This window comes from Scophthalmus maximus, chromosome 8, assembly GCF_022379125.1.
Source record: "Scophthalmus maximus strain ysfricsl-2021 chromosome 8, ASM2237912v1, whole genome shotgun sequence".
In the NCBI taxonomy this organism is placed as follows: Eukaryota; Metazoa; Chordata; class Actinopteri; order Pleuronectiformes; family Scophthalmidae; genus Scophthalmus; species Scophthalmus maximus.
In genome coordinates, this window is record NC_061522.1 from 13,470,001 (window position 1) to 13,494,587 (window position 24,587).

The 24,587-nt window shown below is 40.4% G+C and overlaps 1 protein-coding gene across 3 annotated transcripts in view; it reads left to right on the forward strand.

Annotated features, from left to right (window-relative positions):
* The window catches only part of palm3 (paralemmin 3), a 27,987-nt gene extending 3,561 nt beyond the window's left edge, over positions 1 to 24,426 (forward strand). Inside the window, exons 3-10 of one of the 3 annotated variants that reach the window (XM_035637410.2) lie at positions 12,580 to 12,638; positions 14,420 to 14,472; positions 15,620 to 15,700; positions 19,036 to 19,163; positions 19,690 to 19,753; positions 20,733 to 20,763; positions 21,463 to 21,516; positions 22,501 to 24,426. In XM_035637410.2, coding sequence (XP_035493303.1) covers positions 12,599 to 12,638; positions 14,420 to 14,472; positions 15,620 to 15,700; positions 19,036 to 19,163; positions 19,690 to 19,753; positions 20,733 to 20,763; positions 21,463 to 21,516; positions 22,501 to 23,471 — 1,422 coding nt within the window. In that variant the 5' untranslated portion in view covers positions 12,580 to 12,598 and the 3' untranslated portion in view covers positions 23,472 to 24,426. Of the gene's footprint in view, positions 1 to 12,579; positions 12,639 to 14,419; positions 14,473 to 15,619; positions 15,701 to 19,035; positions 19,164 to 19,689; positions 19,754 to 20,729; positions 20,764 to 21,462; positions 21,517 to 22,500 lie in introns of all 3 variants that reach the window. The other 2 variants (XM_035637409.2, XM_035637411.2) reach the window with 2 other exon arrangements.
* The last annotated feature ends 161 nt before the right edge of the window (positions 24,427 to 24,587 follow it).

Consider the following 24,587-nt stretch of genomic DNA (forward strand, 5'->3'; position numbering starts at 1 on the left):
GACTGTATGGTTGTAGCTTGGAGCATCCTGTCTCATGCCATGATCATTTTTAAGTATCTTATTCATTCGCATGATTGGTGTTACTGTTTAGTTAAAAAAAAAACTCCAAGTACGAAGCGGACCAGACGCAAGCTTTTATTTTGAAAAGAAGAAGCTCTGGGACGGCACCAGACGGGATGGTATGAGATGGGAGGCTCCAGGGCTGCAGCCATACCCGACTCTAAAAAATAGAAGCCGGTGCCCTCTCCAGGAAGGGGAGCCCACTGTTGAGCGATTGGTGACCTGGCATTGACCTGAGGCCTGGTCAGGCTCAGTCTGAATGTGTAACATAGAGAAAGTGTCTCATTTGGGGAACCTCCGAATTTCGTCTCTGCTCTTGGCAGATGATGTGGTTTTATTGGCTTAATCAGACCGGAGTGTTAAGCGTTTGGGATGAGAGTCAGCACCTCCAAGTCATAGGTCATGGTTCTTTATTTGAAGCTTAGAACCAGTTGATCTAGGTCCCACTGCTCCTATGGGGATGCTTCTTGGGCACCTTTCTTTGCAGGTTTTTCTGTGCACAGGGAAGAAACCCTGTGGTATGCCCACAACTCACTGGAGGGATTATATATATCCTATCTGCCCTTTGGATCCCTTTGGGGGAGCTGGAAAATGATGCTGGGGAGAGGGATGTCTGGAATACCATGCTTAGCCTGGTTGTCCAGTAAGCAGAAGGTTGGTGGTTCAATCCCCAGCTGCGTTCCCATGTTACCTTGGGTAAGACAAGGAACCGCATATTACACCTGACATCTGTGCTGGCGGTGTGTGAATGATACATGATAGAAAAAGAGCTGCGTAAAGAAGTGCTGTATGAATGGGTGAATGTGAATTGTACTGTAAAGCACTTAGAGTGGTTGATAAGACTCGTAAAGACCTATATAAATGAACAAACTCAGTAATGCATCCAATGTAATATACAAAGCAAATGTAAGAAAATCACCTTATTGTTAAGTCTGGCTTCTCTTATGGACAGTCACATGCTAGTATGGTTTGGGTTTCCTATTGAGCAAATGAAACGAGGATTAAACATGAATCATAAATAATGCAACCACAAGAATTGAATCACTGTGGTTACTAGGTTACAGTGCCCTGTTGGGCATCAAGCACAACACAGAGGAAACAGGATAATTTGTTTACTTAAATTTAGGTATGCATTTAAAATTCTGACAGAGCATGAGTACACATTAGAATTGGGATATTTTAGTTTGCATGCAATTGTTTTGTCACAATTTAGCGAGACCAGCCAACTGTCCAATGTTACACATCCTTCCAAAGCCTGCAGCTAATGTAAGATGATGTTTTCGAAGTCAGTTAAATGGTAAAATTGCCTTAATAGGAAGAAATTCACCTGTTGCTGAATTCCAGAAAATGGCAACAACAGATCTGCTTCCCACATTGAAATGAGCGGATTTACCCGGTTGATGTTGTTTGTTTGATTTTGGTGGCTCTGGTTTTGTTCCTTGAGTCTTTGCAGAAATGAGAACCACTCTTGGTAGTGTGCTCTGAACAGTCTGGCATCCAAATCATCTAATCAGCGATTACCAGGGCGATGCCCTGTGTTTTTAGTCGTCAATCTCTGGCCAGTGGTGGACAACTCATATTATTTGCCTCCCGAGGTCAAGAGAGAGTATCTTGACTCTTCTGTGTTTATAACCTTGGTTGAACACATTATGTTACCATGGAGAGAGGAGGCATCCCTCAGTACCAGCCTGCTGAACATGTTTCAGCCACAGTGGTGCTGTAAATTAAGTTGTTGAATTGAAACCCCGCAGTGTTGGGTCCTGAGAACCACCCATGACCTTTAGCCCTGGTACAAATGGCTCTGGAACCAGACATGGATGGAAAATGAATGTTAGATTAAATGTTTCAGCTACTTCATTTTTGATATTGCAGGAAAGCTAATTGCAGAGGTGAAATTAAATCCTGCCTGAGATTGGATCTGATACTGTCTATTTTATGCTATTATCCTAACCCTCAACTTATGAATGTGATTTTGATCATGATTGCCAAATCAAAACTCCTCTGTTACATCAGTGCTGCAATTAACATACATTGAATGAATTATATAAAGTCATTTTCATGTGAATTTCTTCTTCATTGTCGTCACAGCTATAACCTCCGGGATTTTTGGAAGCTGTATATGTAAGGATAAGCATATTGTCTGTAATTTATTTAATGGTGGGCTGGAATTCAGTTTGTTTGTTCACAGAGATAATGACAAAGGAGGAAAGTTAAACATTACGTTGCCTGACTTGACATTTTCAAGGTGACACAACACCCTTGCAGAATAAATTTAAACAAACTCTATGGCCTGACCTTTCAAGGTCTTCTAATCTGCTGGCAGATGAGGTGTTACAACTCAAAGTATGAGGTTTTAGGATAAATAATATATGTTGAGTTGGGTTTAATGTACCCATGAATAAATGTTTATGAATTTTTGTTTGCCTTGTTGTTCTTTGTTGTTCCTGATGTGTTTTTTTCTGATTTGGCTGAGATGACTATAATACTAATAGTGACTGAGCTATGAGGCCCCACGGCACACTGGACTACAGGCTTTTGACTCTGTGACAATAGTGAAAATGAACCGAGACTGGATTACACCAGTCCTGCATTCCTCTCCAAACCTGTTTGAGAGACACACGCACACACTCACACACATACACAGACTAATCCTGCACACACAGACAGACAAATCACTGAAACAAGCCAATACATGTGTTACATAGCATGTTCAAAGTGCGGAAAGAACATTTACCAACAATAATATTGTCTACATGTGTACATGCACAGTCACAACCATTTTAGCACTTTCTACTACTGAGTTTTCAATCAAAAAAGGCCAAATCAATGAAAAGTATAACCAAGAGTTTGTTTTCTTGTGGTTTATCAGTGCTGTTCCAGAACGATGTGGGCTTACTTGTGAATACAAAAGTCCTGAGCCAGTCTGCATTAACGGTATTGCCAAGGCAAGGCATTTTTTAATTGATTGGTATTTAAGTCAGATCCAATTCACGCCCCTTGTTTATTGTAATCCATTGCACCGTGGGAACGGCTCTTGTCAAAACCTGCTTTCCATTAACACAGCTGAGCTTCCTTATAATGCAGAGCATGGTGAGTGATTAAACCGTAAAGCAGCATAAATGAATAAACTGCAGCCAACACTTTCTATGATGATCCACATTGACAGTGTGCATCCGTGAGCAGAGGAGGCAGTGACAGTTTATGTTAAAGGGGGGGGACACATCGCCCTTCATTCACTGGCATTGTGCAGGTCTTAGTGCCAGCAGAAGTAGTGCCAGTGATTATAGGGAGATTTTATTTTGTTTGAAAGATCACCTAAATTATTAAATGAATAGAAGAATTGCAACAAGTTATTTTATGTTGATTGAATAATAAATTAAACACTAAAGCCAAGTTATGCTGGTTATATTCTCTGATTGCAGAGCTATTTAGTCATCCATCATATCTAAAGATGACTAATTTCACAGAGGTCTAAGGAACATGTATTTTAAGATAGTGTGCACTGTGCAGACACTGTGTATTATAGATTTAATTGGACAGAGGTGAGGGATCAGCAGATATTCAGTAATGAATACATGCGAAAGGCACTGACATATTTGTAACTGTACATGCACCATGGTTGTTAAAGTTATTCTGTCACACTTGGGCTCTTGTGAAACTCCCTCAGGTATCTGTCTGCATGTGAGATTGTGACAAAAATGAAGACTGGCACATATTGTAAGGTATCCCTGTGTTAACTTGATGCATGTTGTTGAGCTTGGTTTTCGGTGGAGATGCAGGCAGAAGGTTTATGTTGTCTGGTAGTGTCTTGGTATCCCCATCCTCCTTTCCTCAAGTTCACATTCTCATTTGTTTTAAACTCTGGTTCCTTGCAAGACTTTCCATAACTTTCAATTATGTTTTTCTGGGTCTTATTTGACTCTTGATCTTTTCTTTCATTCTCTCCTAAGATATTCCCAATCCTAAAGATTTCTTCCTGCTCCTCAGGACCTCAGCTGTGACGCTGAGGCAGGTCATGAGGGCAGGTCTGTCCACATTCTTGCACTGGGCTTTATTTCAACAGAGATTCCATGAAGAAGTCCATGGAATGGACCTTTTGCTTCCTTTTCTGTGTATCCTTTTTTTTCTCTCTCTCTCTCTCGCTCTCTCAATTTCATTTTCATTTGACACAATAACACAGCGACTTGACTTATTTCAAACTCTTTCTTTCCTGTGAAGCCTTAGCTAGCCTGTAATCTTGACTCGTCTGCAAAGCATACCGCCATTCACAACCTCTGCATTCCACCTCAGGGTTAAAATACAGTCTTTAGCCTCTTACCAATGCTAATGTGTGCCTCAACTGTCTATGCACAATGTTTGTGGAGATAAAACTGTAGATAGAGTTTGTGAAAACCAAAATATTGACACAACAGTGATTAAGTCAGTCTGCCTTACAACAGTTGATAATCCACTGTCTCTGGCTCTGAAGTCATGAGGTCATGACCGGGTCTACAGTAGTATATGTACACAATGAACTTTGCCAGTGCTTTCATGTTGGTATGTGTTTTACTGCACATTATCCAAGTGCTGTCAAGGGGTTTCCCCTAGGCCAACCAGCCATATATAGTATAAGTGTTATTACATTTTTTTCCTTTTGAGTCCCTTCAGCAAGGGATGTTGAAGCAATGATCTGTTACGGGGCTTTCAGACATAACATGACAACAGCGCCGTTGCGCTATGAAACAAATTATTTTCAATGACTGGAAACCACATCGGGATGGTTCAATCATCGATCATGCACGCGCAGCACGGTGTGCAAAGTGGTCAAAGTTAAACCTAGTTGAACTTTGACGGCTGTGCACTGTGACGAATATCCAATGTGCGCTGAACCGAGCCGCGAGCCGAGCCCTAATAGAGTTGTGTCTGAAAGGGATGCATTGAAGCCATAACCATATATATATAACAAAATGTCAAACAAAATGTTTTATCGTTTTTAATCAAAACTAAAAGTTGCAATTGTAGTTAATCAGGTAAGACCAGAAGTTGCTTGTGATAAAAGCAAATGCAGTTTGGTACTACTGTTCTGAGAATTTTTGGGGCAGCAAAATGAACCATAGCCATTTCAATACTGAAGTCAGGCAATAATTGCCTTTTTTCCATCTTCTTCTGTGACCTGCATGAGTCTGGGAACAGCAGGGCACGGTGAATGGAGTTGAGATGGCGGAGGTGTGCAGCCGTGGAGGTGTGCAGCCTGTCGCCTGCAGCTCTGTCTAACACCTCACTGTGGCTGCTCCTTTTTGTTCCTCTATTCCCTGCCACTGTCAAAAAATGCCCCCTTAAAAGAATGTTTTATTTATTTTATTTTTTGATGGAAATAGCAGTTAGTGCTAAACTCATTGACAAACACATTGCATTCCTTGTGACTACTTCATAATAGGTCAACTTCCCTAATTGTGAAGATGTAACAGTAGGAAATATTCAGTTTGCATTAGCAGTGGTCTCATTAGCCATTGGTTTCTCGCCTGACAACAATTTAACATCGGTTTATAGAGATTATTAAAGCAGGATATCAATAATATCAGCATTTTTTGGTGAGATACTGCCACAGACAACCAGTTTGTAAAACTGCAAATATATAAAAATTGCATTACTTTCATTGGTGGTGCATTGTGTTACCTAGAGTGTGTGCAACTTACGTTACCCTCTATCTGTAGACCCTCAAATAATGTTGTTTAATATTTATGAACATACTGTATAACCATAATCTGTGTGAATATACATACATCAAGGCCAAAAATCCTGTAATGAGTTTCCTACATTTCATTAAAACTGAACCGTTCGAGAATTTGCGTACAGTTGGACCAATGCAACAATGTGACTTCTTCGCAGTCTGATTATAAGGATAATCCTGCATATAGTCGTACTTGGTAAGCCAGGATGACTCATCTAAGCTGCATAGCGCATTATTCTTCAGCTTCAACATGCATATGTATGTTCCAGATGACCGTGTTAATCTCTTCAGCCCCTCTGCTGGTTTGAGGAATGGATGACAACGTTTATACAAAGGCATCACCATGCTGTCAGTTTTGATCTGCCACTCTGCTTAACGGCTGTGGAGCTGATTTTTCATATCCAGAATCCTTCCAGACTTAATATTTTAAATGTGCTCAGTAGATGGTTGACAGGGCTAGAGATCAGAACCTCCCCCATATTGGGAACCGCTCACAGGGCAAGTTCAAGTAGTATGCAGCCATTTAGCTTTATAACCTCAGTGATGGAGGTTTTGTTTACACCCCTGTTGGATTGTTTATTTGTCAGGAGAATCACGAAAAAAACTGCTTAACAGATTTCCCAAAAACTTGGGTGGAAGGATGAGACATGGGCCAAAAAAGAACCCATTAGATATTGGGATGGATCCAGGGATCGTTTTATCACTGTCTTTTACATTGCGAGATAGGGTGTGGGGTTGTTGCTGTTGTTGTTTTTTTACATTTTCACTGATTTCCCAAGGAATAATGTGGATCTTGATGAAAGTAAAATACTGTTATAACTGAGTATAACTATGAGTCTGCAATTTGGTGCAGCTTGATGGAGGAATATTCAGCCTTGGCTGAGGTATGCTGTCTAGTGAATGTCATTCTAATGAAATAATGATGACGTGTTCTGTCAGTATGCACAGTAAGACACACCTGGTAATTAAGTGTGAGAATATTTGTTTTTTGTCTTAAAGTACTTTCACACCTAAACTGTTTGGATTGTTTCAGACCAACATGTGCATTTGCCCATTCAGTTATTTTCTCCAGCTGGTGTAAAAGCTGTTGTTTGAACTCTATTTTGCTGAGGTGTTGTTGGGATCTTGAAAAACTGTGGTGGCTAAGCATAGCCAAGAAATATTTTTTTCCTGTAGGATGATGGAGTAATAGACTTTGTAAATGTTATTCATATTATAATAATAACAGTAATAACCCTAATACTAATAAGCAGCAAAACCTGCTTTGGTCTAACCACGGAACACCAGGACCAGTTGGAAGATTTCTTTGGATATTCCCTTGCAGTGATGCCTTTGCTGCAAGTGCTCCGTTTGTGATCATTTGTGCAAGCTCACAATACTGCAAAGTTAATACGCTGATAAATATGGGGTCGGTGGGTTGATGGCATCTTTGATGCTTTGAAGCACACACAGTTTTGAGCCTCTATGTTACTTGAAAGGTTCGGCAGCAGTAGCAATGTCATGCCTGCCTGTGAAGTGCAGGCCTGATTAATGACTTGGACTAAACCTGTGATGAATGTTGTTGACTTTGATAATTCCTAATGCACTCCAAAGTCTGCTACTGTGGGGTCAGTAGGACACACACATACACACTTATTGCACGTTAACTTTCCTTCATTCACTGATGTGCGCTCACACGCAGAGCAGTGGAATGCACTGTTTTCATTCCCTCAACCTGGTCTGTCAATCAGGGGAACAGCTGTGTGCTGTTGCAAAAGCACCATCCAAGATACACATATTCCACCCATACCACCCACCCTCCCACTTAAACACACTCTTGCAATATACATGCACACGCACACACACACACACACACCCTCCGACACTGTCAGATTTATTTCTATCTAGATAAGCAGGCTATCCATCTCCGATAATTTAATTTCTAGTGCTGAGTCTGTAAAGCAACTGAAAATCAATAGCTGATGGAAAAGCGCTTAACAACAATTCGCACTCTCCAACCCTCAAGCCAGTGTGATTTTTCTCTTTGATTGCCCCATTTCCAAATCAAGGTTCTCTCTGAGAATTTCTGTAAAAGTTAGACTGTTGTCTGTTTGAGCGAAGCTGTTCCTGTGATGACAGCAGAGGATGCACAAGTTCAGAGATCACGGTCATTGCGATTGCGTGTTCTGTCTCTAATCGCCTGGAGGACAGCGATGTTTGGTCTCTTCCTGTTCCCATACACACAGAAGGATATTTTCAACTGACAGTGGCCTTGAAATAGTCTCTCTCCGTCTCTCTGTCTCTCAGGCCTGAAAATATGATTCTGTCCGAAATTGAAAAGTTTGAAAACTTTATTCTCAGGCTATATAGCTCTGTGTATTTGAAGACCTTCTGCTTCCTTTGCTCTAATCTGGTTCAGTTCTATTCCCTTCAATTCTGGAGTTCAAATGCTACAAGTTGAGTTGGAAAAGAAGCAGGAAAATGGGACATGTAGAAGCAGCACTTAAAATTGGCCTCAAACAAACACACTACACTTCAAATTCTCCAATAGAGTCTAATACCGTTTGTAGAAATTAATAAAATTGTAAATGGTAGAACTTAAATGTGCTGAAAGTATGTAATTGAGGGCATACAATCTGACACCTCACTCTTGTATCTGCATTCCACTCTCTTCCATCTTTAAAACAATCATCCCCCAGCTCCATCCCCCCATCTGCCCAAGAAATGGAGCAGAAACTGCAAAGTGCAGAGACGCAGGGGGAGCAGTGGTCTAACAGCAGTGTAATTGCATCATCACACAAAAACAAAATGTCACTGGGTGGCCTTATAATGACCCTCCCACCCCCTACAGACCTGAAGCTATTTTAGCAATTCGGTGTACATTGTGTGTTCAGTGGCTGGTATTTACAGAATCAGTCAGTTCTGTTTATCTCTGATCTTTCTACGTGCTCTCCAGCCGCAAAGAACATCTTAGTTTTTTGCCAAATTGATGCTACATGATAACAATTTGTCTGCTGTCCTTGACTCGTGAATATTATATTCACAGTATACAATATAATCCGCTCAAGTTGATTTCCCATCAGAGATTTTGTCAATGATTAATCCCAGTCTAGAAACTGAAAGGTGCCCTGTGTTGCAGTCTTGTGCAGACTCAGTCTCATGACCGAAAGTTCATGGTTTTCATGCTCCACTGCAGCCAGTGTCTATTTCTGTGGGTTCAAAGTCAACAAACATGTGCTATTACCTCTCTGCTAAAATGTCCTCTCCTATCCCTGCTTGACTGGAGCAACCTTTTTTTTCATGACCAAAATGAGACGATCATTAAACATTGTTGCTGTGTTTTTTTTAAAACAATGGCACAATCTAAATTAGTTTCTTTGAAATCCTGTGCTAAACGAGTGAGTGTGTTGTAGCGCTGAGAGATGAGCTCTGCGGCCACAAAATCACTGGCAAGAAATCCCCAAACCTGAAGGGACTCCTTTAAAAGCACCACACAATAATTGAGGTAACTTAAACCAAAAATTAAGATTTTAAACAAGATAACCTTAAAACAATATTGATCAAATTACAAAAGGCAGTGGTGTAACATCTAATAGCATCTCACAACAACAGGATATTTCTACATTGCTTGCAGAAGGAGATTTCTCACTGAGATTTAGTAGTTCTTCTACATTGACCAGATGATACCAGTTGATGAATATATATTAGAAAAATAAAGAACCTAGCAAATGTGGATATCAAACCCTTATGTCAAAGAAATTTAATTGACGCTTTATACTTTACGTTTTATTAAAGATAACTATAAATGAAAAGAAAACACACATACAACCAAATATACAGATCTTGAATGAAGAAAATAAACATTTTTTTTTATGTGAACATGAACGCACATTATGTATTCTGTATTGTTCATTCTGTAAAATAAAAGTTTTCATATCGGCAAACATAAACAGCGATACTGAGCCTCATGTCGACCAATTTTATCAGCCAACCGATAAATCTGTCGGGCTCTTACTCTAACCACTCTGTAAAATCCAACAAAAAAAAGCTGAAAAAAAGATTTAAAATAATTTGAAATAAAAACAATTCCTGATCCTATGGGGGGGAGATGTTTTACGATGAAAACATTCTTCAAATTGCTGAAACGTGTTTTGCGTTGACAGCTTATCTAATTTCATGTGGTGGAGCTACTGCACACCACAGACATTATGTATTCTTTATATAATGTCCTGTTCTATATATAATCTCCTGTTGCCTTGTCACACAAGCCAGTAAAGGACTACCTATCATATACTGTAGTGACGCCTAAGAGATTCTCTTCAACATTCAAAAGCTTTGGCTTTGTGGAATACTAATACTGTTTAAAATTGCCATGTCAATCTGTCATACCCTCTGTGACACTCAATCATTCTTAAATGTTTTCTCTTTCGGACGCACTAATGTTCTTCCATCTGTTCCTGTAGAGCTAATGTCACTACACTTCATGTTACCCGCTAGGCAAATATACATTGTTGAATAAACAGGCACACACACTCCGAAGGCAAATATACATTATTTTGCAGAAGCGCCGGAGGAATGTTTGTTCATGAAACTATACTGACAAGTTGGAGTAAGACTGAATGACTGAGAGGCATCTGTGTAGTTTCCCATCAGAGATCTCATCATTTACACAGGGGCTGCAAGATACAATTGTTCACTTCTGTTCAAACAAAATTAGAGCTGAGACAGTTAATCAATTAGTAATTTAATAATTTTTGATGCATAAATGCTTTAAGATGTCCCCTTAGCTACGAGTTTGCATACTGTTGACAGGCCTTTTGACGTGTCAGAGTTTTTGAAAAAAAATTGGTTTTTCAAAGCATACACTTAGAGAGCAGGACAGCTGATGGCCAATATACTGTATAATGTCGATATATTATGTAGTTTTTCATTTTTGCATCGATAGATTTAATGATAGATTTAATGACCAATGAATGAGACACAAAATTGCTGAACTTCAATGCACATGTTTAATTCATTTGAACACAGAAAAATATTTTGGTAATATTATTATTTAGTGATAAAAAACAAAAACAAACATTTTACTCCGATGTTTGCTGATCTTTCTGGAGAATATTTTTATTGATGGCCTTGTGAGCGCAGGCATCAGACCACGCAGATTATCTCAAAATGCCTGATTCGACTGGCAAATGAAATGACTGATCAATCGGCCTTTCAATCGTAAATAATGAAACTATCGATAGCTGAATTCCACTTAGATGCCCCAGTTTCAGGGTCCTGGTGTTGTGCATGCTGGTTCACCGTCACATCGTCGTGGTTTACTGGGACACTTGAATAGAACAGAGCCATTGGAGCATCTGTATCGTTGCAGTGCTCACATACAATGTACTTCACCTTCCTGTTTCTCCTCTACTCTTGTCTTTGACCTATAGCTTCTACAGTTGGTTATGGGTAAGGTGGGAGAAACTTGGTCGTGTTGGAGGCCATACCACTCAGAGGTCAGACGGCTGACTACTCAACTGGAAAGTGTTTGAGTCAGGATACAAATAAACGCCTTCAAACCTTCCTGTTTTTATGGAATTGAGGCTTCAAGTCGTTTTAGTCACCCGTGTTGGCATGAAACAGGTGTTACAGGTAGACCATGGAGGCTGTAATGAAATACTGTAGCAGCCAAGCTGTGTCGATGGCCTTGTGCCATATTGGTGTTTTACTGCTGCTGGTTAGTTCTGGAAGATTGTTGGATATAGTGTGAATTAACAGGCAAGGCTGCGATGAACAAATGCAGGTTTTGTTCAGTCCCACAGCACATCTGTGGGATTCTCTGGAAACCACAAGACGATTGTGGGAGTGTGAAAATTCACACTTAAGGTGAGAAGAATCATGGTTAAAGTAAAAGAAATTGCATTTATAAAACTCCTAATGGGTTTCATGATGTGAACTCTGCCCAATGTAGGACAGGCATGATTTGTTAAGCTTCCATGATTTGTAGTATCTATAATATTGTCATCCTGTTTTTCAGAGTTTTAGTATTTTTACAACATATATAGTTTCTGCAGTTTTGCACACAGCATATTTTTGATTACATATCTGTCTCTTTGAAGAGAAAAACTAATGGGAGATAGCTGGCTGTGACAACACCTTTTTACAGCTAAGTTGTAATTTGTGATTTTGGCCCATGTGAATTAAACTAATTTTCAAATGAAATGCTTTACAACCAGCGGATCTGAACCCAGGATAAGGACACCTGGTCCGAAGATAGATGTGACACACGTCAAAAGAGGAAATTGAAAAGATAAGAATACATAAATATTCCGAATTATCTCTAATTTCTCAAAGTATCTCTCTGGGTAGCAACTTCCACCTCTTCCTCCACTGACGCCCCTTTTTTGAATGAAACAATCCAGGAATGCAACTCGTGCACTCTTGCGTTTAGCTGGGAGCATGATCAGGGTCTTGTGGGAAAACAGAGTAGATTCAATCTGTAATTGCTCTGTTACTCCAGTTCTTTAACAACCATTTGTTTTGTCTGCCCCGTGAACGATTTTTTTTCTTAGGTCTATATAATGTCACCGGTTATCCTATTTTCTGAATCCAAATCCCAAAGAAGTTGCTTCATTTCCTGTCATCTCATTCGCCCCCAGTCTTCTCCCTATCTGCCATCTTGACTTTCTTTGTCTCTTAACTTTTTGACTTTGTCAGCCTTCCCTTCTCTAACCTCCTGAATCATGTCTAATTATCGAAGTCAGTGTGTGTCTACGGGGAGCTCCTCAATACCTCCTCATCAAAGCCTCTGTTTTTGTTTGCTTGTTTATCTCTGGCTGCTATTCTAGGCGCTCTCCTGGAGCCCTGATGATACCCCAAGCCTCAACTCGCGATGGAGGCTTATACTGTAAGCTGTCGCTGCACCTCCAGTCATTCAAAACACAAAAAAATAGATTCTACCACTTCTGTGTTTGAAGGGAGCATTGTCTCTTGTCTTTCAACCTCTCTATACATCGTGTATATGTGTATTTTCTTTGCTGTCTCGAGAGAGCTCCAGAGTAATGAAAGGCGTGGCAGCGGTCGCTCCCCCATCAAAATCTTCCCTCTGTCCTTCTCCTGTTTCGTCCTACTGTTTTCCTGTACATACACAGTACACCTACATTTTCTGACTCTAATCCTCCCCTGTGACCCCACCCCATATCTACAGAGCACCGAAGGATCCTTCAGGACTTGGCAGGGTTAAGTTTCTCACTACGATAACCAACATCCCCTGAAGCTGAAAACATATATTATATAGGAAGAGCAGCAATAGCATCAGCTCTCCTGAGTTGCCTTCTGGGTAGAAATGAGAAACTGCATTTGTACAGTTTGTGAGCATTGGATGGGGGGGGGGGGGGGGGGGGGTGGTCATGAGAAACGAGTAATGTGGCTGAGGGTTGATCCCTCAAAACTTGATTTGGCAGTTTGCAAATGAGGTAAAGAGAAGTATATTTGTTCACTCTTTAACGGTGTGCAGTTGAATTTTGATGTAAAAACTAAGGTCATTTTTGAGTTCGATCTCCGCATTGTGTCTCAGAAAAGAGCTTGATGAGGTTTCATGGGTTATGCACCTGGAAAGTAAGTAAGTGTGTGTGTGTGTGTGTGTGTGTGTGTGTGTGTGTGTGTGTGTGTGTGTGTGTGTGTGTGTGTGTGTGTGTGTGTGTGTGTGTGTGGTTTTTGACGTAGGACAGAATCCCATACACACCACCTGGGATGGTCAGTTACTAGAAGATTATTACTGCCTTCGCCTAAAAATCACCAATTTCCAATAACAGTGTTTTCAACATAATTATTTTTACAAAGTCTTTATTTATAAAACCCACCCAGTGTAGAATGACAATGTGGGGCAGAAATAAGTGTTGTTGTTTTTTCTTTTGAGGAGTTGATAGTTTACTTATTTTTTTCTAGGTTAGAAAGTTTTTCTCTAAAAGCAGATCTTTTTTGTTCTTTTTCATTAGGTTGGAAGGCTTTTCTCTGAAACCGTCTGAGTTATGGCTTGTGAGTGCTGGTTGCTATGCATGTCTCGAGTCTATGCTCTCTCATGTACCTCTGAGTTTTGGGGAGCTAAAATGTTGTCCCATTTATTGTCAGTTTTCGGCAAAAAAAAGGACTTAATGGGGGTGAGGGGGCACTCTTGTTGGTGATGGTGGGAATTATAAGGGGGATAATGGGCAATGATGGCTGGGCAGATAAAGGTTTGTACTACCGTATACATAACTGGTCTAATTACATACTTCACAAATAGCAACGATAAAAATCCTGCCTCTGAATATGTTTTGCCACCCATTAGCTGCCGTCATAAGTTCTGATGTATCAGGGGTGTGGGACTTTAGGAGTTAGGGGACTAAAGCAGAATTGCTGTTTGATTCACTTCTTCACACAATCTTTAGACAACAGACACGTTTTAAAAGTTGCAAAAACAGAAAGAAAATAAAACGACCATACAGCTCAAACTATGAACATCTCAAACTGAAGAAGAAAAAGCTAAAAGGGTTGAACTGCTGATGATTCATCTGAAATCACGGCCTGGATTCATTCTCTCAAACCAGTGAACGCATTAAATCCTGGAAATTAATGATTCACTTGACTTGTCTCTCATTCGTGTGACCTCCGATCTCTAACCTTTAACCCCCTCTTGTTGTATCACAGGTTCCAGGATGGATGAGACGGAGAAGTACCAACAGCGACTGGAGGCCATTGCTGTGAGTCCTTGCAAACAAACAATCTCACACAACCGCGCACACACACATAAACACACACGCATGCATTGAGGCGCCGCCACCATCACTGCAGCGTTGAACTGTTCACATTTGCATTGAAAGCAGAGATGCTTGGATTGTTCACGGTCAGCAGCCGACACCGTCTGACAGATGACGGCAGTCTGTTTGAAAGTTTGTGCACCGTTATGTCACAAATGGTGTAGAGGTTGTGTCAAGTTCCTGCTGTATTTATTAGGTAATTAACCACAGTAGGAATTAATTTCTAGTTCATGATTTAAATAATCAAACTCCATGATTCCTTGTATTATAATCGGAAGAAATAAATCAAAAACAGTTGGCTGTGTGGGCAGATTGCTCCTAATGATCCTTACTTGGCAAGAATGCAATGGAAATATGAGGATGTAATAGCTATGTATAAAAAATTAAATTAATATCCCGAAGCGGTTTGTGTCTTTTATGTGCCCTTTAATCCGTACTGGAGAATCGGTTCAAACACCACTGGAAAGACGTCTCAGTGTCTGTTAAAACTGAACTAACTATTTCAACGAGATTGTAACTTTTTTGTTCAATGGATTTTCATAACTTTATTTTTAACATATTCCGGTTCTACAGGATCTCCTGGACAGATCGTGTTATAGGCAGGTCTACAAATAATCTGCGACTTGTCTACTTTCGCCCACAACCCAGTCTTGTCTGCATAGAAGCTAAAGGGACTAAGCTGTGCTCCCTGCGCTGTCTGTAACTCCTAAATCATTTATCGAGTGTGCAATGTGGTTAGCCAGGGTGTCCCCTGTACCACGGAAACAACTCCAGGTTGCCACGGGGAAGGTGCTCTGAGCATTATGGGATATAGAGTATACCTGATATCTATGGTGACAGTCATTGTGACAGATGGCTGACCAGGTGTCCCTCGTTTCACTTTTTCTAAGTGATGTTTTATTCACTTCCCTTTCTCTGTCAGTTTATTCATTTACATCAGCCTGTTTTGTGTCTCGCTGCTGATCTGAGTTTATCCGGTGTTCCTCGCTTTCTTTCTATTTGAATAAAGATGTACCCCTCTTGCTCTCAGTCCCTCTGCATTAATTCACTTTTATTTTATTTTATTTATTTTCTTCCCTCCCACTTTCAGGAGAAGCGTCGGCAGCAGGATGAGGAGGAAAGGGCCAGAAGAGAGATGGAGGATGAGAAACTCCGACTACAGCAGCTGAAGGTGTGGCACACATATTCAGGATGATCTAATATACACACACAAACACACACACACACACACACACAGACACACACTTTCAGCTAAAATCCCCAGCAGACTCATTCCAGCTTGTTAGCAAGCAGATTGCCTCCAAATGAATTTCCTTTTCACACACACACACACACACACACGCACACACACACACACACACACACACAGACGAACTGAACAACCTTTCCCACTTCCTGGTTCTGCCAGTTTCTCGCAAGGTTAGAGGCAAGCCTTCCTTTGCTGAAATCAGTTTTTATGTCGGTGTTTACACACTTTGAAAGTCACAAAGCTGCTCTATTGTTTTCACATCATTTCCAGACTGGCGTTCCCACTTCCTACTCCACCGTGTCCACACTGCCCTGGGGCACATTCCTCAAATTGTGTTAAATTTGTGCATCATGTGTTTGTGTCCAGACAGGCATGCAAGTATGTGTGTGTTTGTGAATGTCTTGCATATTCTCGCCGTGTCTCTGTCCATAGATGCACTGCATCCGTGAGATCGAAATTCAAGTTTCAACCAGCTTTAAGGATTCATTTTTAAATTATGATTTCCGACACTCGCTCTCTCTCTCGCGGAAGGTGATATCATCATAGCTTTTAGTACATTCATTAGCTTTGAAATTGACTTTAAGCCCTGGGTAGATGTAAGGATGTGATAGGAGAGTGCAGCAGCTTATACACAGCTCCTGACCTGCAGGGAAGTTTAGAGAGGGGCTGTGTCTGTCCAGCCAAAAGCACAGGGAGGGGAACAGAGCGGGGCTTGTTCTGTGCTGCATGAGAAAACACAGAGATGGCATTTGTGACGTTTACAGTACACCTAAGTAGGTAGCTACTGGCTTAACAGTTGCCAGATTTTTTGAAAAATTGGGCCATAGGTTGCAGGGGACTAGGTAAGGGTGTAGGTAGAAGGTGAATCTGCCGTGAGGGCTTTGTACTAGATTTGAGGGCATATATCCACATATTTATGAAAATAAACAATAACCATGTCTATTTTACTTGATTAAATGCAATATAAGTTTCAGGATTTCTACTTGCCAGGGTCAGCTACAGACCAGCTTTCCTAAAACCGGCAGGAGTTCACTGTCTGGCTCAAGGGCACTTTAGTGATACACATGCTTGCTTAAAGAAACAAGAAACGAGGTCAACTGGTTGCTACATAATTGCTACATAATTGTCATACTTGTCACCCTTCAACCTCTGTTATTAGCGCGGACATACAGGAGAACACACAATTGTGTTTGTTATATATTTGCCTGAAAAAAATGTTTCTCCTTCTTGTAAGCAGGAAACTGGGCAGTTTCAGTGAAGTGTTCAACATCTACACTGTGCAACCATTTGAAGAGTTTCCTTTCATTTTTTTGCTTCCTGTTCAGCGTCAATATTGAATGGTTGAAAACATAACACTTGCTCAAGAACAAGACATCGATTCTAAGTTTCTTATCGTTGAATGTATTTGTCGATTACATAGTTTTTGCACAAATAGCAGTGAAAATATATTTGTGGGATGAATAAAATGCAGGCTTGGTTTGACAAGCCTGGCTGCTGCCACTGCAACCGCCATCATCATAACATCATTTTGATCATCAGAACCCTCTGTCTGATTGTGCAATGGTAAATAACCAAGTTTGAAGGGGGGCTGATATTAAAAGAAATAACTTTCCAACTTTTTTTTGGAAGTAGTTAAAACACGACTGTATTTGCTTAAAACTTGACAAAGTTTGCAAACATTTTCATAAGATATACTTCACAGTGTCCTGGAAACAGAACTGTGAATGCATTGTGCTAATTTGTGTGGTCCTGAACGCACCAAATAAAAGTAACCATAATGATACATGATGAGAAATCTCTATTTCCACATTTGATAGTTTAAAGGTCATGAGGCTGAGGTCGACTGAGCGATGGAAACTACTTAAATCAGTACTGCACTTTAAAGGAGCCCTGCGTTGTTGTTGTTGCGTTTCCTGTAACAGTCTCTTTAGAAAATGATGTTCAGAGAGCAGTCAGCTCTACAAACTACAGAGAATTGTTTGCTCTTGTTTTTGTAAAACTTGAAAGCACTTGGTTTGGTGTTGTGTGAGGAGGGAATGGTAAGTAGCCCCAGGCAGCTTTCATTCACTGGGTCATGCCTATTTCCTAGAGAGCAGTGCAGGAATAAAAATAGAAAGGAAGTGAATAAAGCATTCACACATGCTATAAAATGCATGCCAGCACTCTCACTGTTGGGTGACAGAGATGAAGATTGCTGACATGGATGGACAGATGTGTCTCACCTTCTTTTTCCCTTATCCCCACCTCTCAATTAACCACATTTTATGTCCTCACTACAGCTTCTCATTCTATTCATGTCACTGCTCAATGCATCTTTCTCCTCCTCTCTCTTCAGTCCTCACTCTTTTGCTTTGACCGTTTCCAAAATCACTAACCCTCACTCATTTGCTAATGTCTGCATAAATGCATTTTGGAAAAATTGTGAGGCGCAGTACTCTGTGGAGGCCAGACCATCTGTTACAGGACTCCTTTTTCTTCTTGTCGCTGAAGATGGCTCTTTACGACTCTGGCTGTATTGTGTTGTATATATTGGTTGACTTGTGCCAAATCAGATGCCCCCGATGATGTTGCGTGATCAATAAGAATCTTCACATCTAAAGCATAAAGCTGGCACTGTACTCTACAAAGGAAACAAAGGGCCAAATCAGCTCTCAAATTGTTTTCAACCTCAATAATAAAATAATGATAAGACCTTCGTTAAATTCACTGGATTTATCAATTCATCTGTTGTCATATTTTCATATTTTAAAATGGCAATTACATGTAAAATAATCTATTTAATTTTCAATTCAAAGTGGGGTAAAAAAAAAAAGGGTTATTCCGCTGTACGAGTGGACCGTTGGGATAATAAAAAAATGTCTCTGGAAACTCAGTTGATGAACCATTAAAACGGATTAAAATAACCACACAGTTCTGTCGGATTTTGGCTAATCCAGCAAATTAAGTTCCTTACAATTCACTAAAGTCCATTATAGTGATGCAAAAAATTGCCAGTGGGCACTTCTGCTCATTGAGTTGCGGTGCTGCTGACAATGGGCTAAAAGAGCCCGAGGTATTCGACGGATGGGTTCCGGGTTGTGAGTGATATTTAATAGTCAAAATCTGTGACGGTTGATAAATTAATACCATCCAACGGTGTATATCATTATATTTCAATTACATTTTGCCTGGATAGCACAAGGTAATCATATTATCATAATACACAACTAATGAAAATGTACTAAATGTCCTCTCTCTCCTGCTCTTTCCCATTCCAGAGGAAGTCACTAAGGGATCAGTGGCTGATGGAGGGAGCTCCCTTGTCCCCAGCGTCCCCGGACGGCCAAGGCCCCCGCTCCCCTCCGTGGGGCTCCCACGCCCACGAGGCCGAAAACCACATTGACAAGTATGGCCACAGTGTGTGAGGTTGTGTGTTTGTGTGAGACTTTCCTCAGAGTTAAAATTTTATGTATTAATGATAGTTGTAGCTTTCCTTTTATGGTTTTCTTGTCAATTTAGCCGTCTTGCATTATGTATGCTGTGGCAAAGTTAAATCTTAATCCAGTCCTGAGCTCAGAGGCAGAGAATGAGAGGGCTATAATCCTGCACCCTCGCCAGACAATACAAGACTCTTCTTGTTGTCCAGTCCCTGAAGACGACGCTCCAAGATCCTAATCTTATTATTGGAAAAGGTTCACAGCTCTGCCTCCGTTTCCCACAAGACTCTTCATGCTCACTGTACATGGCCTCATGGGAAATTTGAACATACTGTTTCGGAAACAGAATTGCCTACAGTAGTGTTTCTTAAATTGGGATAATAAAATAAGACTGTAATCATAAATTCCGGCATTTAAAAATTATTGTAGGCTAAAAGTGCATTGTTAGTATAGATCTGATGTGTGTGGTTGTGTGTGCGTGTGCGTGTATGTCAGGTTGCAGTCAGACAGTCAGCATTTAGAGGAGGAAAAGAAGGAGCAGATGGAGGATGGCCAAGTGGTGAGTAATGCACACACACACACACACTCACTCACACTCACACTCTGTAGACAGAAAGGTGGCTTCAATACGTGTTAAACAAGCTTGCTCCATCATCTTCCGTTAGGCAGACAATTTCCCACAACTTCTGTCTGTGGCTTTTTGCCATGAATAATGCATTTCTTTTCTTAATGTACCTCTGATGTAGCACCTCCTGTTCCAGAACATGAATGTAAGCTGCCCTGTTCCATCAGCAATTTAGCACTTGATCCACTTTGCAATAATCAAAATGGCTTTTCAAAATTTTCATTTATCAGTTTATCAGATGATTTCAAATCGACTGAAGTCATAAAAAGAGGATTCCATCTTTAATGGCGGTTACAGGCTATGACTGTACCCATCCTGGGAGACTGGTTACCTTATCTTATGTATAAAAATAGATCTGCCAGAAAATCTTTGGTTGAGTGGGCAAAGTGAGAGTGATTAAGAGCCTAATATCTGGCAAATCCAAAATATTGGAGGTTCTTGAAAGTGAAAATGTATTTATTAATGTAGATCTGATGCAGTTAAGAACATCACACTGTCAAAGTGGTCAACTTTTCATAGGTCAGGTAGGAATTTTCAGCTTAATCACTCTCTCTTGTGACCGAGCAGAAAGTCCTGACCTCTTCTCAGTTAAAATCATTGCACTCATCCACCTGAGAGGCCATAGTGGACACACACGCTAGTTTACTACAGTCTGGTTGTCAGGGGTTGTTTAAAGTCTACGATAGAAACAGTTTAAACAGGGAGAAATATTCATAGAAATACAGCGTTTCTGATATTGTCTGGTTTCCCTCTAAGCTTTTTTAATGTTCCAGTATTTGCATTCTATTGTTGTTTTCTGCTTTTATACTCCCTTTAAAAACACACTAGAGGTTCAGTCAGCATGAACTCAAACAGTTTCACCATTTGAGTCATAGCGAATTTAATTCCTCGCCTCTTTCCCTTTACCCAGCAGGAGGCAGTGGAGGTGGCAGAGGCTGCAGCAGGTGAGTGGGACCAGAGAAACCTTTTGGTTTTTGGATAATTGCAAAAAACTATGTGTGCATTTTAGATTGTCGTTCAATTAGCTTTTTAATAGGGAAATTATTAATCTGATTCAAATTTCACACTGAAGACGCTTTCTGTTAACATACTGTCGGTATTTTCTGCGTGTGTAATAAAGTGTATTGCTGCCATGCCTTTAAAAGAAAAACGGATTAATATCAAGTTACAATGCAAAAGAAATATTGTGAAACAAGATATTTTTAATGTGATAAACATGTTTGAATGATGAAACGTCTGTGGAGAATAGATAAATTGATGAATATTGAGTGATTAGTTTGTATGTCATAATGTGAAAACATCACGTTATAATGTGAAAAACATCTTGTTATTACACAGAATTTGACAAGTTTAAACATCTGCAGACAAACGGCCTTTCTAGCTGCCATAAGCTGTTACTCTACAGCTGCAGCTCTGATAATATTGTTACTTCTTCCCATACAATGTATAGAAAAGTATTTCTTATTTAGAATTTTTTGTTTTCTCATGATGATGTTTTCTCTTTTGCATCAGTATCATAAAAAATCCAAAGTCACAATTAAGCTGCATGGTAATTCTCACAGTTATAGGTGCATCTTAGTCAGTTCTCCATTGTGTAGTAATTCACAATTTCTTCTTAAACCAACCAATTATTTCTTCCTCAGAAATGGTCCAAGAAGTTGTTGTGCACAACGGAGAAGACAATGCAACCGCATTAGGTGGGTATCGAGTTTAAACACGTCATAAATCACACCGTTCCAATGTTTGTGATGTCAACCTTGAACAAGAAGAAATCGTATTTCGTCTCCATTGATGCATCCTATAACCATTGACATTATACCCTGATAAACCATGAAATCCCCTATGGATGTGTGTGTCTGTATGCATCGTGTACATTAACCTAAGAAACTTGAATGATAAAGGAAAGAGTTGGCAAGGGCATAACCATACTTCACAAAAGGTTCATACATGCAGTGATGAATATTTACACATGTTGAATAAGGCTGTGCATATACATTTATGCTAATACGCACTCAAGTGCATAACTTGCATTTTTAGAGGGCAGCAGGTGCATGGACATGTCAGTGAGGATGCTACTTGAGTTGTTGAAGTGGACAAGAGACTTGACCCGTCCATTTTTATTAAAATCATCCAGAGCATATAGCAGTCTTGTCCTGGCTATACAATTGATATTTGCTGTATTCTGTCTCTAGGTTAAGTCCCGCTTACTTTCCTCATGTGTCTGTAACAATAACATAAACCAATAGTTTTTCCTTTGATTTTAAAATGGTTAGAATAACTGTTTTTTACAAGTGATTTCACTGTGGTATTTTCTCATAGTGGTTTAAGAGATACCCCAGTCATATTCATTACTACACCGTTTCTGGCCTCTGGCTGTTACCTGTTATTGGCTTCTGCATTTCAGCAGTGACTTGGCCTTGTAATTCATTAACATTTGTAGATGGCAGAAGCTTTTGCTAACAACATTACCTTACATAAAAATTAGCCATATTGAGCTATTGCCACATGTTGCTGGCAAAACAACCTATAATTACAATCAGGTAATGGCGCGCGTACACCAGCCACAATGAGAGCTAATAATCTGTGTTAATGAGAGAGTTGCAGATTCACTCAGCATCTTTTAAATGTATGAAAATATCCTAAGTGAGTAATGTTTATCAATTTTTTTTTTTCCCCCTCAGAATCAACTGAAGATGACGTGAAGATAAACAAAAGCCAGCGGCTAGATGGAACTGCAGTTGTCTTAACCAATGGTGGAAGAGACTTCAATGCAGACATTGATCACAAAGCCTCTGAACAGAGTATTCAGTCCAACACCAACGGAGTCCTTGGTGCTGCTGAGGGTGATGTGAGCATGAAGTTGGAGCCGGTGTTGAGCCGCTGTGTTTCTGAGGCAGATCACGTTCCAGATGTCAACAGTAACTTGGAGGAAGAAGAGGGAAATCTGGTGATGAGAGCCGTATGTGTGATGATCACAGATGATGGGGATGATGTACCTGTGGATCTTGGAGCCGAGGAAGATCAGCAGGAGGCCATACAGTCAGACGAAACTCCTCTGCCAGACCAAGAAGCAGGCAAAGAGGACGGGGAGACTGTGGAGGAGATAATTAAAACTGAAACGGCCCCAGAAACTTTCATACAGCCAGAGAAGAGTCAGGCAACTGAGCGCACTGCTGAGGCAAAACCAGAAACTGGAGATGTGGACGGTGACGTCAAGACAAACGAAAGCGTAAACGGAGAGACAAAAGCTGAAGGAATGGACAAACAATCCGAAGATCCGCCAGCCATTCATCTAGAGGGCACCACAGTGGCTTCAGTGCCGGTCTACTCTGAGATGCAATTTGTCACTGTCGCATCCGAGGCTGAGTTTGAAGCTGCAGTGTCACCGGAGGGAGCCCAAGGTCCTGCCACCGTGTCTGGCCAGTTCCAGGAGGTGCCCCTGGCTGAACCCCAGGAGAGCCAGAGGACAGAGGCAGGGCTGGGGGAGCAGGAGCCCCTTCTTTCACAGGCCAAAGCCCCCGACAGTCAGGCAGAGCCAGCAGCAACTAACAGCCCAGCCAACACAGAGACACACGGCCCAGCCAGGGCGAGCCAGGGAGAGGAGCCGGAGGCACCCAAACGCAAAACATGCCAGTGCTGCTCTGTAATGTAAATGCCCTGTCTGTACATTCATTTCCTGTCTGCCAGTATCCTCTAGTCTTTCTCTATGATGTTCAATTCATAACACACTCCTACCACTGTCTCTTTATTTTATGCACCCACCTTTTTTTTCTTTTTTCTTTAATCAGTATGTTCACAAGATACTTCTTTTCCCTCCACCACCCTCAGCCAACGATCCTTGCATTTTTCTTGAAACTTCCTCTTCCCACTCTTGAGCCATGATTCTCCAAGAGGAAGTGGCCTTTCTCCAACACGGAGAGAAGGGGGAAATGACCTGGACTCGTCAGTGTTTTAAGTGCCTTGTGGAGCTCGCTATCTGGGATTACATTTTAATATTCTCTTCACACGATGTCTGATTTGGATTGAATTTTATTGGTTAGGAGACGAGCCAGCCAATAGGATCATTAAACCCCTGGTTTTAGTTGCAGTTAAGCAAAAAAAAACAAAAAACTTAAAATGTATTATTTTAATTGTTGTATCTACATGTATAGTGCATCTAGTATTTTTCATAATCTAAATATGAGATATAACTGGAACAGTCCGATGATCTGGAGAGGTTCAGAGAGGATATTCTTCTAATTTAATGACTTTGAGAATTATTTTATTGATTTTGGTCTTTTATTTGAGCTATTTTAATCCAAATATAAGGTCTGAACATTTTTATTCGCTTTGTAATAGAGGTTGGTGACAGTATACAGGCTAATAGTATGAAATGGACATATGTATAAGCAACGGCGCGAAACACTGAATATATTTTGTAGGCCACTGTCATTTCATTGTTTTGAAATACCTGAAAGCATGAATTTTTACCAAAAGCTTTTGAGTAGGGCCTGCAGAGCTCCTGACACAGCTCTCTGTGTGGATGTGTAATACTGTTCACAGGAAGCATGTGGAATTGAGTGTCTGATTATGAATGGTTTAATAATTAAACTGACTTTTCATACAAAGCTTGACATACTGGATGTTCATCTAACATTTGTTTCCTAAAAGGTGGATTTATCCAAAAACCACAACAATTCCTTAATTATCCTAACCTAAGGCTGATTATTTATTAGAATTTAGTATTAGAATTGAAGTTAATTGTACAATGCAAATCAACTGCAAGTAA